This window comes from Scardinius erythrophthalmus, assembly GCF_964197995.2.
Source record: "Scardinius erythrophthalmus genome assembly, chromosome: 19".
Classification (NCBI taxonomy): Eukaryota; Metazoa; Chordata; class Actinopteri; order Cypriniformes; family Leuciscidae; genus Scardinius; species Scardinius erythrophthalmus.
In genome coordinates, this window is record NC_138239.1 from 8,881,442 (window position 1) to 8,906,168 (window position 24,727).

Genomic DNA, 24,727 nt, shown 5'->3' on the forward strand with positions numbered 1-24,727 from the left:
CGTATCTCCTTAATCTATTAGACACCCACGGATAGAAGTATGCTTCAGGAAAAGTGTGCACTCTCAAGCACCCAAGAGCTCTTCAGTGTCAAATATTTACCCTTGTTGTTTGACTTCTCAAACCCAAGGAGTCAGACAACGGGAAACAGAGAATAATCTACAGAAACAAACATTTCCGCGCGAAGACCAACCGATACAAAATATTTATATTTACAATAGCCCAATAATAATAAAAAAAGATAGTTTCATGGGATTTACATAGATGTGGGTACACATATTAGACTCTCACCAGATATTATTTAAAATCATTATGTTAAAACACTTTACACACTGTTAAGAAAACGGGGATTGTTCTGTGAATTTCAGCATATCCTAATATTCTCAATTAGGAAATAATTTGTTGCTCAGGTTGCTTTGATTAATACAGATAATTGTATTGAAAAATTGTAAAAAAAAAAAAAAAAAAAAAAAAAATGTAAATCATGACAATTTATTTATATTTTTGGGTGAACTATCCCTTTAAGAAATATTCAAAGATGTATGAACAATTACATCAGAAGACAAAATGGCACCTGTGATTTTGAGTGTAACGGACTTGATACATATCGCACACACCTAGAAAAAAATGACATTTGGAGCAAATTTTTTTAATTTATTTAAAGAAAAAAGTCCATGTATTTTTAAATGTGGATCAAGTGTCACCACTGTCACATCCACACATGTGTGCGCCTGTACACACACAGAAAATCCATTCAAAAATTACATTAAAAAATGATCTCCAATATTATGCATTTAAAATCAGGTTCCACAAGCTGACACAGAGCTTTTAAGACTCAAGAGCTCAACAATAAAACCAGAATGGCCTGCCTGTGAACTCGATCTGAAACTCATAACCCACCTCACATTTTCGGGACAGCACTGCTAAGGAAAAAAGTAAACCAAACATAAAACCCACACAAGAAAGATTATAAGACATAAATACATTGAGAACTTTAAAGTCACATAAACATTTACATTTTAAAAATGTATTCTAATAACCATCTCATGCTTAGTCACCACAAAATCAAAATTGACAGTTCTTATTTTTTATATAGAATTTTGCAGTATTTGTTAAAAATAATTTATCCGGGCACATTGTTTAATAAAATGCATGTGTCTCATAATCTTTAATCAAAATAACTTTGTTTCTCTTATGAAGGTCTGGTATTTGTCAGGAGTTATTAAACAGCAATAAAGCACACAAAACAGGAGTAGCGAATTTCATCCATCTTCTTTATTAAAAAAACTTCAACAGTTCAGACTTCATTTTCAAAATAGGAGTCAACAATATTCACTTGTGAACACAACATTTCCCCCCTTTTTAAAGAACAGAATATTACATCAGTTTAAGTGACATAGTCCTTAAACCAACTAGGCTTCCGAACATAACGTTTAGTTCTAGTGGTATGAGCGTTTGTGTAGTGAGCATTGTTCTCAGCAGGAGTTGTTGGCGCACATGGAAATGCTGTGAGATGTAAAGCATTCCATGTCTTTCCATCACTAAGAACTCATGTACCTACCCCCAGTCTTTCAGTAACCGTGAGAGGATCAGTAAACTTTCTGTGTCCCTTACAAGGGGTTCCATACCCTCACTTTATCCCCCTCCTGGAAAGGAGTATGAGCACTCCACTTAGCATCAGTGTACTTTTCTTTTTGTGTAGCAGCTGTGTAACCCTTTGGCGAACAGTCCTGTCAGTTGGTGGTTGCGCAGGAGCAGATGAAAAATAGACAGCCTTGTGCACAGGATGAAGTACCAGTTCCAGCATGTGGAGTGGCACTACATCTAAAAGGAGTCAGTTACCGCAGGTTTCCATGGCTGATGTTGCTGGATGGCCATTTGGACTCTGTGTTTGAGCACATGGTTAAACCTCTCTACACTACCATTACCTGCCGAATATTCCTTCCTTCCAGAAAAGCAGAGAAATGTAGATGTAAACTGAACACCATTATCAGTAACTATACTTAATGGATTTCCATGGCAGTGAAAAACTGAAACCACAAAATCCGTAGTGACCCGTGTGAATAAAAGAGACCTCAGGCCATTTGCTGTAACAGTCAATTAATGTTATCGTTAACCTTCAGTGGGATGCAGCAGTGTCTATATCCACAGTCACTCTCTGCCATGGTCCATCTGGCAGTGACACCAGCTGGAGAGGAGCAGAACGTGTCTTGACAGTTTTGTCGTTGAGTTGAGCTGACACACGTGGTAGGGGCAGACAGCATTATGAACCTAAGCATCCATCCCTGGCCAACAGTGGACATCACAATGGCATATTTTTGTTTCTTACCTCTCCCTGATGTCCTTCATGCGCTATGAAGTCCAGCACAGATCGAAGAGAAGCAGGTGCAATCGGCCTTGAGTCCCGAAAGACAAAACGGTCCTTAACAGACAGTTCCAGTCGCAGTTTATAGTAAGGCAACAACTCAAGGTCCAGTCCCTTGGGTGAAGGACTATTAGAAATGTATATACGAAGTTTGGTTATAGCAGGAAGCACATCAGCAGCATACAGAGAATTACAGGCGGCAGATAGAAAAGCAACAAACTCCTCATCAGGAGCTGGAGCAACAGAATTATCTGCAGGAGAAGCAGGTAAGGTCAAAAGAGACATAACCAGCAGGAGCAAGAACCTGGGCATAAACCACATCATAATTACAATGACATGAGACATGCAGACCACCTTGCTACACAAAGTCCAGCACACCGACACCCTTAGTGGTGAGCAGGGTTGTCAGTGCCTGATGATCTGTACGTAGAGTGAAACGCCAGCCCCAACGATATGTATGCCACCTCTAAACAGCCCATATGCATGCTAGCATGTCCTTTTCTATGGTGGCATCTTTACGCTAGCGGTAGACAGCGAACGTGATGCAAAAGCCACAGTTCGTTCAATGCCATCCGGGCTGACCTGAGAAAGTATGGGTCCCAGACCATAGTCAGAAGCGGAGACAATCGTGGGTAATGTGGGGTTGAATACTGCCAAAGCAGGGTTGTTTGCTAGCAGTCATTTAACTTTGGTCAAACTATGTTCAGCCTCTTTTGACCAGCTGAATCCATTTGGATCTTGTAGGCATGCACATGCACTACAACAGTGGCAAAACCAGGAATAAATGTACTGTACCACGACATAAGTCCAAGGTGCAGGGGCTTTGAGAATTGCCTGTACACGTGATTCTTCAGGAAGAAGACCCTCTGCTGAAACAGTACGACCCAAGAACTGCAGGCTGGTTTGCCGGAAGCGACACTTGCCTTTATTGAGCTGCAAGCCAGCAGCTTCTAGTCGTTGTAAGACCGCTTGAAGTACTTTGTCATGTCACGTCTGCGGATGATAATGTTGTCCAGGTAATTTTCAACCCCTGACAAGCCGGTCAGGATGATGGTGATTCTGCAGGTACTGAAGCCAATCTTTTAGGAATGGAAAACAACAAAAACGGAACGGTCTGTCATATGTAATAAAGGCCATGCGGTCACGACTGTCTTCATGCAGCAGCACTTGGTAGTAAGCATTTGTCAGGTTGATGGTAGAGAAAACAGTAGAACATTTTTAGACTGGCACTTGAGAAGCAGGAACAGAAAGGACATTAGGAGGCAGGATTTGATTGTTTTCAATCCTCACATGCAGAGCAGACATTAGGTCCCTCTCCATGAGTGGAGTCCCTTTGTCCACAATGAAGAACATAGCAGGAACTGAGTGGTCATGTAGGGAAATGTTAGCTGACAAACACCAAGCCACATTTGGGCTTTTGAATATGTCACAAGCCTGACTGCGGGTTTCGACAGCACAACGTTACTGAAATGCCATACATTAGTACTGTAGGGAAGGATAGATCCGGAAGACCCAGTGTCAACCACCAAATCCACCATACAAGTCTGTGAGTCAGAAGTAGTTATAGTCACTGTGTTAGTAATGCTTTGAGTACAAGCTGTATATTCCATGTACAGTACAATAACTAATGTTAACTAATTAACTAATGTTAATTCAAATTTCACAGGCCTTATGCGTATTTGATTGCACTGATTGGCACAGTTTAGTGTAATGTCCAATATTTTTACACTTCCAGCATGTTGCAGTTGCAGCCTGGCAATTCGTAGCATTAGCCAAGTGTTCCTCCGATCCACAGCGAAAGCAAGACTTCCTTTCCACACCTGAGCAGAATTAAGAGGTGCATGTGATGGTTTCCTAGTTAGTCTACTGTGTGTTGCACCACTTGTATGGGGGCGGGCCGGCAACTTGGCGGGAATTTGAAATAGATTTAGCCTGATCGGCAGTAGATTCAATCTGGCTTGCTTTCATAACGACTCTGTCCAGTGTAAGATCAGTTTCTAGTAAATTATGTCACGTATTCGTGGGCTAAGCACATTCTGTACTGATTGTGAATCATTTCATCAGTACTGGCACCAAATTCACATGAAACAACAACCTCTCGCAAAGCTACAACATACTGTAAAACTGCCTTGTGAAGCTACTGACAGCGTTTACGGAAGGCATGGCATTTAGCTACTATGAAACCTTTTGGCACGACGTAGGCTTTCAAAGCATCCTCTGCATTCTTATACATCGTACCTGTGTTAGGCAATGAGTGGAAAGTCTGTTGTCCCTCTGTGCCAAGGCAGTGAAGCAGTACAGCTCTCTGTCTTACCTCCGGCCAGGCATCCCCTGAAGCATCAATAACTCGTAGATCATTTTCAAATATCCGCAGTCATGTGTTGAATGGCATACCAGGCTCATGAGGGCAAGGCAGGAAAAAACTCAGGAAAGGCATGTTAACAACAGCCATCTTCAGGACCAACAATAGCGAAAGAAAATGTCTAATCCATGTCACCAATTTGTGGTATCTATCAGGAGTTATTAAACAGCAATAAAGCACTCAAGACATCTTCATCCATCTTGCTTACTCATCACTTTAGTTATCACACACACTACGTCAGAACACAAAACTACAACAGTTGAGACTTCCTTTTCAAAATAGGAGTCAACAATATAATTCCCGATGGACAACATCAAATCCCGACCTATATTGTTTCTTGTTCGAGAAGCCATTTCACTCGGATAGGAGACTAAATGTCACAATAGGGAAAAAAGACTATTGCATTTGCAACTACCATTTCATGCTAACTTTTAGAATTAAGTCTTATGACATAGTAACTCCTGATTTATGCAGAAGAAACAGTTATGACTTGAGTAATTTGATAAACTTGATCTTCAGTAGAAACAGACCAAAATATTGATGACTCATCCTGAACTATTTCCCAAACCAGCAGCTCCTGGTTTGGGGATAGCTCCTTATTAGTTTGTCCTCCCAACATGAAAACAGCTTGAACATGCGGCATTGTTGAGTCACTGAAAGTTATTAAACATTCCTGAATTATACAGAAGAAACAATTATAGCTTGGGTATTTTCTAGCTCTTGAGTGAAAACAGACCAAAAATATTGATGATTTTTACTGAACTACAGAGTCTTTTGTCCAATCAAATGCTAATTCGGATTGATAATTTCCCTCCTCCTAAAGAACCTTCCTACTTTTCAGTAACCAGTTTAGCTTTTATGTGATTTGACAACTTTGATCAGATCTAGGTTCAACGGAGAGAAATTGTATAATTAACATCACCCTTTCTAATCTTTCAGTTTGCCCAGTTTCACAGGTTTCCCTACACAAACAATGGACGCCATTTTGTTCATTTTAGAAACAATTTGGTAGGCTATGTAAAGTCTGTACAATGACTAAATTAAAGTTCTACAATATTGAATCTTATTAGAAGCTGACTTAGAACACGGCCTTAAATTCAATGTGCAATCCTACCTGTGACACGACGCCATGCGACGCTTTTAGTCCAGTCACTGTGCGACCTCCATGATTCCACCTGCAACTGACGGGTAAGCAGTCTCGAGTAGATAGGCCTTGATATAATGTCTCAAACAAAACTTGATTTACGTAAATGTTTGATTGTTACAGATCTCGCAGTTGGGGCTGAAATATAGTTAATATTCAAAAAAAAAAATCGATCTGCATTCTGCACCGCGAAGAGGAAGGACAGAGGAAATATAGGCCTATCATGAGACTATAGAGATGATACAGATATTGCCTATCATACAGATTTTTTTTTTTTTTTTGGAACACCTGAAGCATACATTCTCCTCCCCTTTCACGTATGGAACAACATATTTACATTTGCATGCAGTTTAAATGTGCACCACACTACTTCGCCAGCTTTATTAATATTTAGCCTATTACAAATATTTTAAATAATCTTGTTCATGCTCAGGTGCACCTGCCCAACTAGACTACAGCGCTTGAGTGAGCAAATACATTATATTTTACAATCAACATTGCATCGACACACCCATCAGGAAAGGAAATGAGGTTGCACAACTTCAGAGATGAGCACCAGTTAACAGACAGTGGGCGGTTCATAGGCGTGTGTGTCATCTGAGGCCGGCATTAACTGGCAAGAAAATCATGGCCGTGACCGAAATGAAACGTAGGCTATACTGCCTAATTTAAAAAGCGGCGAGACCTGATAGGCTCTGTTTTTGACAGATTTTTTTTTAGAATGTTTAACTTCATCGGAATGGTTTGAAACGTTGTAAAGGTTTTAGCACACACACACACACACACACACACACACACACACACACACACACACACACACACACACACACACACACACACACACACACACACACACACACACACACACACACACACACACACACAAACACACACACACACACACACACACACACACACACACACACACACACACACACACACACACACACACACACACACACACAAATCATGGACATGATTCCAAAAGGTTAAATAGTCCTGAAAATAGTCACACTTGTATTGTTAGTGTTTTAGCAACTTCATCGGAATGGTATGAAACGTTGTAAAGGTTTTAGCACACACACACACACACACACACACACACACACACACACACACACACACACACACACACACACACACACACACACACACACACACACACACACACACACACACGTCTGTCTTTGTGAGGACTCTCCATAGACGTAATGGTTTTTATACTGTACAAACTGTATATTCTATCCCCTTACACTGTCCCTATCCCTAAACCTACCCATCACAGGAGACATTCTGCATTTTTACATTTTCAAAAAAACAAATTCTGTATGATTTATAAGCTTTTGTACCCATGGGGACCTCAATTTAGGTCCCCACGGTGACATGAGTCCCCATGAGTCTGTGTGCATTCAGGTTTAAGTCCCCACCGGTGTAGAAAAACATGTCCACACACACACACACACACACACACACACACACACACACACACACACACACACACACACACACACACAAATCATGGACATGATTCCAAAAGGTTAAATAGTCCTGAAAATAGTCACACTTGTATTGTTAGTGTGTTAGCGGTTCAAAAAGACTGTATTGGAAATGAATGCGAGACGGATTTCATCTATTGGAAACGTTTGGTACTGCGCACAGGCACAAACACATTCTTACTGAAAGCTCATTTTTTTTAGATATCAACTTCAAATTCGGAACACAGCTTGTTTAGACTTATGGTAAAACGCGTGTTTGGAAAATATAGCAATATTTCATATAATAATTGAAAATGTTTTATTTTATGTAGCATTTTTCATAAAAATAAATGCAAAGTTTTACACCTTTTTTTCAAGTTCACTTTTTTAAACAGCAATAAACTGTCAAGTGTCGTCTTTAAAAAGAGATCAAACTTAAGTCTGTTCTCCAAAGCATTTAAGATTTAAGACAGTTTAAATTGGAAATTTCATTTTCAGGTCCATGTTCAAAAAGTGAATATATGGTATAAATAGTGAATAAATGGCTAAAATCTTCAATCTAGGCTACAATCATTTCATTGAAATAATAGTAAAAAAAATCGGTCATTTTTGACCGAAACGCGAACAGTAGGCCTAGCTAGAGGGTTAAATAATTTATAAAACAAATCATTTTCTAAATAATTTATGAACCCCTTTGTCTAAATATCACATCAATATAAAGTCACAACACATCAATGACTTGTGAGTGGTCTGAGCTTGTCCTCAAAATTTACGTGGACTTTAAATAATGTTGATCCAGCCAATAGATTCATAACACTGTACTCAGAGCACTCATACATCTACAATGTTCTACAACGTACAAGTTACGACGCTTCGGAAAATTTCCCGACACCAATGAATCTCAGTTATATCGAGTTATAGCCAAGTTAAGACATTTCGCTCACTTCCCCCAGAAATGCGCTTAATGTGAAGACGCCAGGAAGCGCTCTATTTGCTGATGACGAAAAATGACAGTCTCTCCTCATTAGAACTTTTATATATGGTAATCAGGGTAAGATGACCCCACAGAATTGGCACAGAAAGCCCCAAGTGGCATGTTGTTGTTATTATTTTTAAATGCAATAATTGTTCAGTAGGCCTACCAGTATCTATATGTAATCAGTATTCAACCAAATTGTCCAAATAACATTTTAAATAGAATAATTGATTTAATATTTTACATTCAAGAAACTTAAAAAATATATAAATATTAATAAGAATTAGATAAAAAAAAAGTCATTTAAAAAAGCGTTGGCTACATTTTGAATAGTAGGCCTATGTTACAACTGAATAGTAAATGCACATTGTTCTTAAAGGGGCATCTTCCCCTATCATTTTCAACATGTAGCCTACTTTTTACGGTTTATTGTAAAACGAATCACCTGTTGGGGGTGCTCCAGGACCATGACTGGGAAACACTAACAGAAATGGGATCTTCTCTTCTGTGATCTTCCACTGTAGATATAAACACGTACGACTTGTTGTACGGTCAGAGATGTTCTTCTGTATAACCCTGTGGTAAGGCATGGACATTTCAGATTTCAGTTTTGCATTTGCTTGTTTGTTTATAGTGTGTTATTTTTCGTTTTTAAGTTATCTGTAAACCTAGTGTATATATTATAATATGACCGCATGTGAACATGTTTAGTAAATGTTAAACAACCCTAGGCCTACAGTAGCCTACAAGTTAAACGTAGGCCTATCACTGTGTGCTCTTTTTCTCATCCATGTACTAGCGAAAAGTAAACAGCAGGAGGAGCTACTTCTCCATCATTTTCTCAAGGAACATCAAATCTTGAGATTGCATTGGAAAGTTTTTTTCTATGCGACAGAGGTTGAATAGAGTAGAAACCGCAGCATGACATCTAGTTTTTTTCAAGAATGTCAAAATGACACTATAATGCATTTGAAAAACAATTTCAAACCATAATTTACAGGCTATTCTCTCTACAATGGCACGAAAGATGGAAATTAAAAATATTTTAAATTGATTGTATGTGGTGTGCACCATTATAGCAGTTGGATTTAGTCCATACTCGTCGTAATTAATAATAATTTTGGAATATTAAACTAAAACTTTAGAGTTCGTTTTTGATTAAAAAAAAAAAAAAAAAAATTAACTAGTCTGAAGCCTATATTTAATGCTAATCAAATGCAGGTGAAGAAACTAAAAGCTGTCGATGTCGACGCTTAAAACCATCGTAAATATTGTTGGTTTGTCCCTCTAAATCCCGAACTGGCCCCAAAACACCGTTAATCTGCGAAAGTCCTCATTACTGCCGGAATTAAATTACAGGACCAGTCAACCTTTTAGAGGTGTTAACATGCAAAGCAGTTTAATGGTGTCATTTCCACTTGGTAGATAAAAGTTATGGTTATCAGTTGATCCTTTTAAACTGTGAATGATAACTGTTAATTGAGTAGCTAATCCAGATATTTGTAAAAAAAAAAATAATAATAATGTTTAACGGATATTTTATGCAACAACGTAATCCAGCCTGATCTATCACAGTCAGCTCTCCACTACTTATAATCATTATGGAAGACAGAATAATAGAACTGTTATGCATACGTAATTTAATATTGTTGGAGTCTTAGCTATAGATTTGATTCACGATCACCGCGGTCGTCCTGTAACAGCCTAGATAATTGATTGATTTAATGTAAGCCTATCTTAATTTGTTTTTATTATTATTATTATATTATTAATTCATGTGACCAATTTCATTTAGCACTTTTAAAGAATTCGTTCAAAACCGCAGTGAAGATGCTTCATGTGACATGCAGAAAAAAGGGCCCACCTTTCTCAGTGTTCATTGAGACTCATCTGGAAAGCCCTACCACGGCTGGGATATAGCTAACAGTTTGATAAATCTGTTTTTCTCACGAGATATCTTTTTTTGTGTTTCGTGGTAAACCCCGAAGCCTAATGTTTTGATGTAGGCTAAGCAATAACATATGATTGACACCAGAATTAACAGTTAAAAAGACACATTTACATAATTATAAACCATATATTTATTACGATGAGACGAGTTATGAATGACATTAGATTGATGCTGCAATAATGATAAACAGGAACTTAGGCTATGAAGATACGCAATACTTTATTGTATAACAAATTCATACGAACTAAGCTGGAAGGGGTAAATAGCCTTTTCTTTTCTAAAGAAAAAAGTAATTTCCGTAAGAAATCTAGCCTAAATAAAATTGGCGATTGTCAAGTCAAAATCACTTTCCCCTGTAGGCCTATATGTTGTTTCAAGCGAAGATTATACATCAGTTAATCGGATCATATGAAATAACTGAAGGTTACTGCTTCAAAGAAGAGCTTCTTTATACAAAGTTCTCTTCCTTGAACTCATATGAAAAATTACGACGTTTTGGACATTCTTAGCGGAATTCATAGTCTACTCGACGGTTCACTTCACTTACCGGAATCAACCGATCAGACTCTTCTGTCGGCCCAAATACACCAAATATCATGATGTCACGTTTAGACAATGCAACAAAATGCACTGCAGTTTTAAAATGATTCACGGAATCACGGAACAAATAGCCAATGTGTGATTTCAAATCAGTGATTTGAATAGCTACTTACATTAATACTTTTGTAAACTATGGGAAATTATTTGTTGGATCTAAAATAGCTTACGTTTCTTTTTTTTGACCGTTTAGGAAATTGCAACTCATTGTTTTTTTTCCAGCAATATTTGGTTGTTTTTGTGCACTCTCACATTTGAATGTTCTTAACTTCAGAAGGCCAATTGTAGACATGACCCTGTGACAATTGCTTGTCAAATGACCATGCAAAACCTTTTCAAATTTTCCCTTAGTGAAATAGCAGGCTATACATAATATTTCTGGACTGTCTTTGAAAGCCATTTTCATCACACGCCCGAACTAATGCTCCAGGCAGACACAACCGAGACGAGTGAATAAATAAAGATGCGTTCTCGAGAGAACGCTGCGAATGTTTCTGCACACTTTTAAACACTTTTGAGTCTCAATTGGTATCTTGATCCACAGTAACGAGTACTTTAGTCTAATGCTTTAGACACTGACTCGAACCATGCACTTTCCGTTCCGTGTGTTTATGAATGAGAAGCCCAAAGCATACACTTTCAAGACCGTATCAAAACACTGTCGTAGCCCCTCAAGTAAGCTCAATAATGTATCTTTTTGATCATTTTATCAGCTAAGGTAAACACTGTGCATGCTCGTCGTAGAATCACCTATTTTCTTTAGCGTTCATCCGTCACGTTTTAGAAATACCTGCTGATCATGCCCCCCCACAGTCGGCTGTATATTGACTGATGGCATCGGCTCTAAAGAACACAGAGAAGAGGAGATGATTGAAATCATTCACACATTCAGCCTTCTCCTAATTTGTAGTCCTGAAATTCTTTGAGCGTGCTTCTTAAAACGAGATGAACTACTCTTAATGTACAAAGTCATTATATCAGAGGGTCAGATGCTTTCAAGAGTAACGAGCGCATGGCAGCTGAGATGTGTGTAATGAGTCAAAATAAACTCCTCTCGGACCATGTGTCATGTGCAGTGCGACCACTCTTAAGATGAAGCGTATCAGTTCAACTTTGCTTGTTTTGGTAGCATTTTACTTTAAGGTGACGTAGTTACACGTTTACTACATGTACTTACTATAGTAATAACAGTAAATGATGCATAATCACAAGTAAATAAACCTAGACCAAACGCTCTGTGCAAGTAGTTAATTAATATTACTCAGTACATATTTAAAAGTAATTACGTCACCTTAAAATACAGGGTAACCCTTTATTTTACAGTGTCCTTGTTACATATGTTACATGTACTTGTACCATAGTAATAACAGTAAATTATGCATAATTACATGCAACTAACCCTCAACCAAATCTTAATCCTACCCTAACCCTATGTAGTTGCTTAATATTACTTAGTACTTAAATATATAATTACACTGTAACAATGACACCTTAAAATAAAGTGTAACGTAACCCTTCTTTTTTACTATACAGTCTCATCAACTTCACATTTTTTGTTAAATAATAATAATAATAATAATAATAATGAGCTGTTATTGTTATTATTATTATTATATTGTTTGAAATTAATCCGCTGTTTTCTGTCGAATACACAAGTGATTTTTAATACAATGTATAATAATATTTAATTTCAATATTAATTTTATGGAATGTTTTTTTTTCTCCAAGTATAACAGGATGATGGATTTCTCTTGCGACGAATAAGAAAATATTAATTAAGCTGCACTTTCTTTCGTACATTTCCAAACGAAAACGAGTTCGACATGTTGTCTTAAATTGTTGTGTGAGTTGTGTATCAGAGAAATATAAACGACTACTCATTTATATGAAAGATATTCCTAATACAAGTAATCTCATTTAACATCATCGAAATACTGAACACCACACAGAATATAATTATATTTATTAATGGTTCGTGCTGGTGTGATGCGTCATTAACAGAGTTGAAATATTTTTACTTAAACTGACTTGTTGTGAACCATCTTCACCCAAAAATGAAAATCCTATGTCGTTCCAAACCTGCATGACTTTATATCTTCCGTGGAACACAAAAGAAGATATTTTGCGAAATGTCTCGGTGTTTTGTTTGACCATTCAAATGACCATGGTAAATGATACCAAAACTGTTTAGTCACCAACATTCTTTATAACATAGGCTTTTCCTATGTGTTCCGCAGAAGAAAGAAAGTCTAACAAGTTTAGAGTGACATAATAGTGAGTAAATTATGGGGTTTTGTTGAATCTTTGGGTGAACTATCCATTTAAATCTTTAAAAGAAAGACATAGAGAGCCATAGCAGTCTGTGCAGCTCGAGCTGAAAGTAAACCGCATGGCTGTATATACTCTCATCCTTCATCAGCTCCCTTCCAGCATAACACCAGAGATAATCAAGCAATATTTACGATGTAGAACATATTCGTGATGTTCATGTCTAATAAATTATAACAAGTTAACAAGAAATTACAAATAAAAACCGATGCCAGAAATTATGCATTTAGCCTATACAATGGACTTCCTATCATGAAATAAAAATGTGCGCTTTCGTATTGTGTGCTAAATACTATATGGTATTTAGAAATGACAAATAAACAAATAACAACTCTAAAATAGCTTTAAAAGTGGTTAAAGGCTTTTCTTATTTGGGTCGGGGAGCATATTCTTCAAACGTCAAGTATCACGTTATTTCCTTTTACAAAACAATAGTATACAAATCATAAAGATATATCCTATTATAATTAGCCTACTCTATTCTTGCGTAGCCTACTTCAATCCAGTTTCTTTAAACACAATACGTTTAGTTTTTGTGGGCCTATGTATGCTAATAGTATGGTCACGGCTGCTCTCACGAAACACTACGTTTCTAATTATATATTTTGTTTTATAATTCACTCGTGGACCAACGCTGACTGTTTCCTAGAAGTTCATGTTGTCTTGGGTGCAGCCACTGTAAGTATAATATCATCTGGGCCCTTCTTCCCACGCAAAAGCGGAAAGTGTGACAGAAGCACATCAGTCTTTACACCTCATTAACGAACCCCTTTCTATATCTTTCGGTGGTCAGTTAGTGCGCTGGATTTATGCTCTCTTTCTGCCATCACAGCAAAAGACGCAAGAGAACATTTAATACAGTGGTGTTTTAGAGTAAACTATGCGCTAACATATCCCAACTGTTAATCTGGTGGATAGTCATCGTATTTTTGCCATGCTATACATGCATGCGATCATGTTTAATCCATTTCCATCCGAGTTCCCTATTTGTTTTGTCCCCTCACTCGGGTGAAGCCACAAACAAGCCAAACCTGGTTTGGTGGTAGTTCTTCAAAAAGTAATAATAATAATGCATGTTTTGAATCTCTCTCCATAGATCGATCAGAAACATTTGGGTGATTTAAAGAATCTCAACAAATATAAATCGTTTTAGAGAGTGGTGGAACAGAGGAGATGGGCCTTTACATCAGCCCAGATGTAAACATACTGCTATGGGTAAGGACATCTTTAGTAGTAAGAGAAGGTCAAAATGCACATGCAATAGAAGCATCGTAAATTAATTACTTTTTGAGACAACATTCTAAAAAGTACATAAAAAGCACAAATGAACGCTAATTCGTTCTTTAGCCACACACAATTTTGTGAAAAGGATAAAAAAAAAATAATAATGCAAAAAAAAAAAAAAAAAAACTCGATCAACTTCGAGATTATAGAGAGTAAAGCCTTCCGTGAGATTTTAGATACATTGAGATTTGAGATACTCTGAAAGTTAAGAGAAAAGCAAACGCTGATGGGAGACCAAAGGGCTCAAGTCTCGAGTAAACAGGAAACAACAATGATACAAATAACTTGCCACTATATTTGCAGTGGCTGTTATGCTGTTCAAACAGGCCTGAGCGCATCTAAACAATAGCATTTTTTTAAGATAAACGTTGAATATACTGACCAACTATAAATCAAAGAAGTTATTGATTAAATAGCCTAAATATTACTTTAACATGAGGTCAATTTGTTACCTGATTACTCACAATTATTGGAATCCACAGCATCAAACAAACATCGGACTAGTTTGTTATATCCTACGTCGTCGTCACTAAGACTTCATTGGTCCATGATTGGTTTGCCATGGAATCATAATCCAATGAAAATAAAAGCGTAAAAGAATCTCACATATGGCCTTGTCGAATTCATTTTATTTTCGTACGAGTCACTACATTGGGACAGAAAAGTCAATGTCTAATGAAGAGTTCATACAAAATAACTTGGGGGATATAGGCCTATGTAAAGCATCAGCTCTTTACAGTTAAACGTAAAATAAAGCTAAATAAATAACATGGACATAACGACTGTTCATTGTCACATATTTAACCCGTCTTATTGCATATTTTAAAAAAGCAGGTCTAACCATTGGTTTGGAACTATACCACAAACAAAAAAATGCATTTGTAATAAATCGGAATAATAAATAAATACATGTATTAATAAATCGGACGTGCAATTTAAATGACATCAGGATAAATCACAGGGCCCCTGTTTAGAAGAAAATTGCCTACCGCCCCGCAAATGTCTCCCTTGTTCTAGTCAACGAAATAATTCGAATTATGCTTATGAAACAAAATTACAGTGCAATGTTGCAAACACTTACCATTCTTAGATCTGTCTAAATAGAAAACCAACACTCGGGTAACCCTCAAAAGCGAGTTTACGCCGGTGCAAACGCCTGTCATGTCAAATGTGTCAGCCAATAGAAAAACAACATGGGGAAAAACGCGCGGTTTCATTGGCTGGCAGCACCTCGCTTTCGAGACATGTGTAAAGGGCCAGCCCATCAGTTTCTGGGATTGAAATGTAAGCTTGTGCCCCCTGCCATCAGGAAACAGAAGGCGAATTTTCCTCTCTTGCAACTAATCGGTATCGCATCCGTCTCGGACGCTTACTTTTCATCCACATCGTCTTCGGTGCAATAAAAATCAGCTAAACTGGACTCGGAACAGGTCAGAACAGGACAGCACACTGAAGTTTCCTTTTTCCTCGGGAGGCTAAACGCAATGGGTAAGGTCCATATTTCATGCTTTCCCACATGGGAACGGGCATGCATAAACACTTTTAGGGGGGGAACGGTTAAACAATTGAGTTATATATGCTTTAGTTCTCGACTCAAACTGTTAAACTGACTGATGCTTTGACCGTCATTTCGGGGAACAGAATGGCACTTTGCCGCGAATGAGCTTAATCGCGTCCAAAACTAGCCTACTTGAATGTGCAATTTCGTTTATTATATGACATACGTGTAAAAGAATGTAGTAACGTTGTTTTTCCCCCCTTCTATTTGCAGAATTTATAGAATTACTTTTTGTTCAGCTCATTGCGTTGAAATGAAACAAAAAACTTCAATGCAAATATGAACAGCTGAAAAAAAGTAATCGAAAGTTTTACTGAAACATTTATCCGTAGGTTTTCTGTTTCAGACGCGGTTCAGGGCCTGGTAAAATCTGATGATTTTTGCAATTCTTTTTTTCTTCATATATCTGCATCACTAGAACCAGCCTTTGGGGAGGTGAACCAGCTAGGCGGTGTTTTTGTGAACGGAAGACCCCTACCCAATGCCATCCGGCTCAGGATAGTAGAGCTGGCCCAGCTGGGCATCAGACCCTGCGACATCAGCAGGCAGCTCCGCGTCTCTCACGGGTGTGTGAGCAAGATTCTGGCTCGGTACAACGAAACCGGCTCAATACTTCCCGGCGCTATTGGCGGCAGTAAACCGAGGGTCACGACCCCAACCGTAGTGAAGCACATTAGGACTTACAAACAACGGGACCCTGGCATTTTCGCTTGGGAGATTCGAGACAGACTGCTTGCGGACGGTGTGTGTGATAAATTCAATCTGCCCTCTGTCAGCTCGATCAGTAGGATTCTCCGCAACAAGATCGGAAATCTGTCTCAACAGAACCAGTACGAGTCGAGCAAACAGGCCGCTCATCCTCAGCCTCAACCCGCCCTCCCTTACAACCACCTGTACTCGTATCCCACTCCGATCTCCGCCACTGGGACTAAAGTACCGACTCCGCCTGGCATGCCCTCTCTTCCTGCACACATGGCAATGCATAGGATATGGCCTTCTTCTCATTCTGTAACAGATATTCTGGGCATTCGATCAATAACGGAGCAGCAAAGTAAGCATCCTCTCAGTTTTTGGTAAAAGAAAGTCCTTGTTCGTGTGAGTGTGTAGGGGGGCATCCTGTTAAAAGACACCAAGGCCTGTCATAAAGCGTGTGTGAGATTTTGTGTAGCCTATGTCTGTGTGTGTAACAGAGAGAATTAAAAGAGACGTTTTGGTAGTGATGGAAAGGCCGTTAAGCTATTCAAACGTCTATCCTTTTATTGGACTCAATTAATATTAGCCTAGGCCTAATGTTTATCGCATATCGGCAGATCCGCAAGAAAAAAAGGAGGAGGAATTTTTACAGCGAGTGCACGATACAAACAGTGTGGTGGAATTTGTGCAGAAGCTACACGTTTGCATTGAAACACATGGTTAAGTGCTTTTAGTAATAATTAGGCGGCGGATGTGGAATATTTTGGAGTTGGCGCAGCAGAGCGGGAAAAAAAAACAAAACAAAAAAGCTAGCAGTGTTACAACATAGGGCAAACTTTACATGATGTTTCCCAGCTCATTTGAACTAATCACAAAAACAATTTAGCTCCACACGCGAATGCCTACACAGCATTCAGCAAATGTTACGCGACGCATAACATTAATATAAAAAAATTAATCTAAGAGACGTCGATGTTAAAAATCTCTTTAAAATCCATTTGTCTGTTCATATGTGGTGTGTTTCAGTAGGCCTACAGTAACGTGTGAAGGCCACAGCCTGTCCTATTTAATGGTAGCCTGTTCATTGCCTATTTTCAAAGGCAGTGTTGACTTAATGCTTCAAACGCAGAGGAGGATATTGCATTTAGGAGGCCTTTATAAATCATTAATGCATTTCCAAATTATTAGCAGACGTTTCAACATGATGTTGGCTACACTCAAAAAGGTGTAGCGTGCAACCGTTTCTCATTTTAAAACATTAGTGAAGCAAACACCGAAAAACATCCCCGAACATAGGCTACTACTTTCGAGGATGGTTTGACAGGAAGAATGTGTGCCGCTGATTTTTGGACAGATTGTCATCATTTAGCGTTCAGTTCTCTCTCTCTCTCTCTCTCTCTCTCTCTCTCTCTCTGGACACTGAGTAATGGCTGTTCATGCTCAGACATCATCTGGTCTTCATGCTAAGCATGCACTTTAATTAAATTTGGTCTATGTAACTGTAGATTTGTTTACCCTAATCGACCTTTTTAAAATAAAAGATTGCACAATCGATTGCATAATTGCATAAACAAAACTCAAAAGTAGATAGCCTACTGAAAGTATGGCATCGTTATGGTGTATTCCTGTTTATACGATGGGAAACAATGCAAAGATTCCGTGAAGGCAGGGGGAAATCTACTTTGTGGCCCTCTCAGGTTACAACACTGGTGGGCTTGCTTTTCCAATTTCAAACTTTAGGAACCGTGTATAATATAATATCCATCAGGCACAAAGGGGAAACGGTTAAAGTAAATCTAATTTGTCCTCCCAGGAAGATTCTGGGTAAATGTTCCGAAGGACTCCATGACACTGTGCGCTTCATCTGATGAATTAACCACACACATTCAGTCTTTTCTGCATCTTCGTTTGAATAGAAATACGGCATATATGTGACTATATGTGATCATTTAAAAAAAAAAGTTGCTGCCTTAAATTTTTAAGTACAATCAACTTGGATAGAAAGTAATTTCAACTTAAATCACATTAACGGACTTAACTTATTTTGATGATTTAAAGCAATGTAAAAACATATGTTGTCATAAGTTATAGATTTTTTTTTACAATATACATACATACATATACATACATATATATATATAATTAATTTAAAAACATGCTAACATTACGTCATTATAATCATAATTTGCTCATGAAAAACGTGTCTGTTTTTTAGATACAGATTGTGTGTGTGTGTTTGCATTTATAATAGCGTGCAATGCAAACACATACACACACACACACACACACACACACACACACACACACACACACACACACACACACACACACACACACACACACACACACACACACACACAAGATGTTATAGCAGTTTTGTGTTTAGTCTGGTGAGATGGATGGCAGTGCAGCAGATTTGACTGAATAAGTTGTTCATGTGGCAGTTCTACTCCCCACGCTTGTCCTATCTGACTCCAGTCTTCCATGTCTCTGTTTTGCCCCCCAGTTAGTGACAGTCCGTCCTTTCCCAGCGCCAAACTAGAAGAATGGAGAGCTATTAACAAGAGTAATTTTTCACCAGCGATTTCTCCACTAGTCAATGGTGTGGATAAGCCTCACTTAGAACCTGAAGCAAAATACACACAGGTAAAGAAGCCACCTATGTTAACCATACAAACAATCAAACCCAATCTGGAAGAAACTGAAAAGCTGATTCAGGTAATTAATAGTCATTGTAAAGAAGACATAAAATCCATATTTTTTGGGGGGGCAATTCGGTATGTGTGTGTGTGTCTGTGTGTGTGTTGTGTTTCTTTGGCGTGGGCAGGCATATGAGGCCTTGTGTATGTGACTGGGTTTCATTTTTTTTCATTTGTATTTACAAATGAAGTATCGCACGGTTTAATTAAAACGAACGAAGTTATTTACTTTTGTCTGTATTCGCACAGCTGTTAATATGTTGGCATGACTATTGGAGGCTTTTTGTACAATGCAAAAGTTATGCGTGTAATGAATCGAAATGTATTAGTATTCCTCAATACTTTTTATTTAAGAGCGTGATACTGAGTGGAATTCTTTGACAAATAAAATTGTAATAAATGTTTTGATCCAATATTTTGCATAGTTTTTAAACATTTAATCAATATCTCTATCGTGCTCTTACTTATTAAGCAACTCTTAAGTGTACTTGCCACAAACGTTTATTTTACTTTATAGTCAAAATACATTTATGTAGGATTTAACGAATTTTTTTTACTTCTAAAGAAAATTGTTTTGTCGAGGTAAATGATTTACGATTGCTATGTAACACGTGCATGAGCCGAAGAAAAAATACAACAATATTAAAGTTAAATATTATTATTTTTTAAAAATATATCAGTTTATGCTTAATTGTTCTACAGCTCCATTTAAAACTGTAAACATTTTGTGAACGACTTATCACTTATCATCTTTAAATATAAGTTTAAACCATTGCTTTACATACAGATGTAAAATATAATAAATAAATACATGTATAAATATTAAAGTGGCTTTCTTTGTTTTTTTAAATGCACCTTTCCACTTGAAGCCACCGATCTCATTCAACAAATATGCATTCTATTATTCTTCAATAAACACGTGTTATACATTATTCAAATCATTTCTATTCGCCCAATTTAATATTCGCCAGAATTTTTTTGAATGCTAAACCTCTTACCTCCATGTTTTACATAAGGGCAATACTCGGATTATATCATCATTATTATAATTCTTGTTATTATTAAGAGGCTATTATGGATTAGCTATTATTAAGTCTTTGGCTCGTGGCTGGTTGTTCTGCATAGTACTAATGTTGTACAGTTAAGTGCCGTGCGACATGTGAAAGACAAATGCTCTTCTATTTGTCAAGAAGCTCGCGCACCGGTTTCTGCCTGCTCGTGCTGGAATGAGAGGGGAGAGTGCGCGCGGATAACGCGCGTGCCATCCGGTGCAGTCGAATTATTTATCCTCGCACTGCTGGGCAGCAACAAACAGACTGACTAATCGTTTATTGTGGGTCTTGGAGATTTATGTGCCGTTGAAAGAATAAGATGGAATAAATCTTCATTACCGACTATGAAACATTGTTTTAGCGTAAATTATGTGTGTACAGAATGAAACGTAAAAATTAGAGTGCTTAAGAAATGAAAATTGTAACCTTCAGAAAGACGATGAATATCACAGACTACCGAATGATTGAGTCTGTGATCTTGGATAAATGATCAAATATCACGAGTCAGACTGCATTACGCAAAAAAAAAAAAAAAAAAAAATGAAGACAGTAAATAGATAAATTGCTGTGGTTTAAATAAGTTTGTATCTGTCAGAACGCCCGATAGTTTGAAACCAAAAAAATATGATTAAAAACCAAGAGGGGTCACGGAAAATGAATCGTCATTCACACGATTTTAATGAATACACATTATGTTATGCATCTCATAACGGAATTAACCCGATAAACATTTACAGTCCAGAGAATTTAGGTAGCCTATAGACTAATACAAACATATTCAAATTTATGATTGGCTATAGGCTACTGAACATCATTAGTCTAATTTCCCAGAAAACTTTTGTTTTACACCAATTGCAAATATTTAACTTTATCTTAACCTCTACATTTTATAAGGTTACAGAATAAAGCACAACGCGATATTTGAGAAGTTATATGTCCGTTTTTTTATTCTCTGGACACAGCGTGATAACATGCTTCATTACCAAACACAACATGCAGAAACATCGTTTAGAGGTTGGGACTTAAATCAAGTTAAATGTATAAGCTACTATGTGGGAAGTTATCAAAAATTGATGATCTGTTCATTATACCGACACACCCACAAATACAGGTAACGACAAGAAAATAAATAATATTGCTATATTTTGTTTTGTGACTAAAAAGGCTGTCGGCTTATTTTCGTCAGCTGCTCATGGAAACTGCTGATTTTGCAAACAAGTAGGCTATAGATTTATTTGAAAATATATTATATACATTATTCTACACCCTAAACAACAACAACAATAACGCGCACAGTTGCGGGTGTAATATATAAAGTAAGCTCAAATAGGGCTACATTTTAGCACTTTTCAGTACTTTCTTTTTTCTATTTCGCGCGGTGTTTTAGATCTAATGAACTCTAATGATTAGATTTGAGCTCGGTAAACCATAACACTTTATTAACGATCTGCAAAAAGTACATCAGATTATTTAGGTCAAAATCATACTAAAACAAGATCTGCAAAACTGCCGCCTCGACTCGTTCATCTATAGGCCTGTATGCCACATACTTTTGAGTGTCCGACTCAAACAACTTTTCTTGAAATAATTTTAAATCTTTGTGAATTCTTCATTATAGATGTGTAAGATTTTTTAAGTCGTTCTTTTTTATGTCAGATTTGACCTTAAATGCTTTCCATGGTGTTAACTTCACTTCGTTTTTATTAGTTAGTGCATGACTTGAATCATACAACGAAAGATAGATTTTTTTTTTTGAAGAATGCAAATGAGGGTTTTTAGTTACTTAAAGCACTTGTACTTACAGTGTAGTTACCCAAAAAGGTACTGGGTAATACAAGGTATATGGGTTAAGGGATAGATTAAGGGTTAGTACCTGTTATAACCCAGTTATTTTAAATGCTATAAGTAGTACATAGTATGTACATGCAGAACAGAACTATAAAATAAAGTGCTAGTGGGTTTTTTTCTATGCTGTTTACTATTTAAGTAATGAATTAATGTTCAATGAATACCATATAAATGCATGTATGCATGTACGTTCATGTGTGTACTAGTGCTAGGGGTCGAGAATGTCATAATGAGTAAATCATGGGCAAATCCTAACTCTGCAACAAAGGATGTCATCTGTGGAAAACATTTCCAGTAGTCAAAGACCACCCTGCGTCAGAATTTCTTCCCTTTATGTCGAAAAGCCTTGGTGAATTCCTTTCATCCTGAACTGATATTGACATTCTGCCAAAGGGTTACAGGCATTCCTATTTTTGCATTTCCCCTGGTATAGCTTTTCCATTTCCGGCAAATCTTTTAATATCTTATCCATTTCTGTTGCTTCTATTCATAGACTCTCCAAGGCAGTCTTCATTTCTATTTTTAACGTTCACCCGCCACGGTCTTATCCTCGCTGTCATGGTATCTTTATGTTCATCTCTATGGCCGTGTGTGGTTTATGGCCAGAAGTCTTACGCTCACTGCTCTCTGTTTTCAGACGCTGAATGGATTGCCCACAGTGAACAGTTATGTCACAGCTCCCAGCATCCATCCTTCCCACCCTCCCACCCAAGTGTCACCCTACACGGGGTACAGCGGCACCACGTCGGCCTATGTGACCGGCCCCACATGGCAGCCGCCCAGTGGCAGTGCTCTCTCTCCCCACAGCTGTGACATCATCGCCTTCAAGAGCACGGCTGCCACGCGAGACTCCGTCCACTCGGCTCTGGGACTGTACTAGGAGCACGGTGGGGGGGGGTCAAAGAGAGAATACAAGACAATTACGGAGCGCAACAACACGGACCTTTTCATCCTGGCTCTCTCTACACGGACCAATCTTATCGCTTTACGATATTTATGAAAGACTTGTCGGACGAGCCACGTACTGTTCTGAATGCCCACGTTCTCTCGCACCATATCAGCATCTCGCACTTGTCTGCACAGGACAAAAAAAGAGCAAGATCGAGGATATGCAAAGGCCTCGCCGTCCGATCTGATCTGAGCAGAGGTTTTACCAGTAAAGAACAGCACCAGTGGTGTGCAGTGCACTTGGTCTGATAGTGGCGGCCATTCCTCATGAAATTGCGTCATCACTAGCCCGAGTTAAATTTTGGTGCTTCTCTCTGTGAATATATTGTTCTTGTATGTTTTCAAGAAAATGATTGAATAAGCAAATCTCATGTAAAACAACCAACCAGTTTGCATTTAAATGTTTTTTTTTCAGGGTGTTCAAAATTGCTAATGTCTAGATGTTCTGCTTTGTTCCTTTTTTTGTTGTGTTATGTTTTTGATAAAAATCATATTTTTGTCTTTTTGGATACCAGTTTCACTTCTCTAATAATGTATGCCAGAGCTCTAGGGAAAAGTTATTACATTTATTTATTAGATTGTAAGGAACATCGAATGAAGTGCAGTTGGCACGCTGCGGGAAGAGGAGGCATTATGGGGGACATTGACGCACATTCTGACAACAGGAGCATTCATTCATGCAACATTAATGATCAGTGAAGCTGCACACCTCCAGACATTGCACAATGAAATTGAATGTATCTTATTAAAAGAGACATGTGTAAAAAAACCCTGTTCATTATAATTTTCTTTCATTATTTATTTGCCACCCATTTTATTTTTTATCAGAAAGTCCTTAATGATAATATAAATATTAACTGCCTCTATTATTACTACTACTTGAACAAATAATACAAATTAAGTGTACTAATTATAACTACTGTAAGTAATAATTTTACAGTTTAATATATCCATATTTTTAATTATTATATTGTTAAACTGTTATGATGAAATAATCAAACTAAAGATTAGAGCTCATCAAAATCTTGATTCCATTAAAAAATGCTTCAGACAATTGTTATTAATTCAGTAGATTAATGTTATTTATATGCAGATGACTAACTAATAACAGTATTAATTCTTACGTGACATGAAAATTCTTGGCGAGTGTCACGGTCACGTTCTTCAGCCTTCATCTGTGTGTGCACTTCATTCCCCAGAATCCTCCATGGCGCACACCTGCACTCACTCACCCAATCACCAATCATCATCACCTGCACTCCCTCATTAACCACCCTTTATATTCAACACTCTCCCTTCACTCCTTGTCTGGTCTCGTCGATGTTCACCTTAACATGACCCACAGACTTCCGAACACTTACCTGGATTCCTACCTGTCATTTCATCCTCTCCAATCCATCCTGCCTGCCATCCTGTTCTGCCTTCAGTCCGACATCATCTGCAAAGAGA

General features: G+C 37.8%; 1 protein-coding gene across 1 annotated transcript; it reads left to right on the plus strand.

The window, feature by feature from the left end:
* Positions 1 to 15,724: 15,724 nt before the first annotated feature.
* Positions 15,725 to 23,210, plus strand: pax9 (paired box 9; the record flags this gene model as incomplete). Its single annotated transcript, XM_081394316.1, has 4 exons — positions 15,725 to 15,827; positions 16,457 to 17,089; positions 19,238 to 19,377; positions 22,968 to 23,210. The coding sequence occupies 4 exons, from the start codon at positions 15,725 to 15,727 to the stop codon at positions 23,208 to 23,210; spliced, it is 1,119 nt and encodes a 372-aa protein (XP_081250442.1).
* Between the last annotated feature and the right edge of the window lie 1,517 nt (positions 23,211 to 24,727).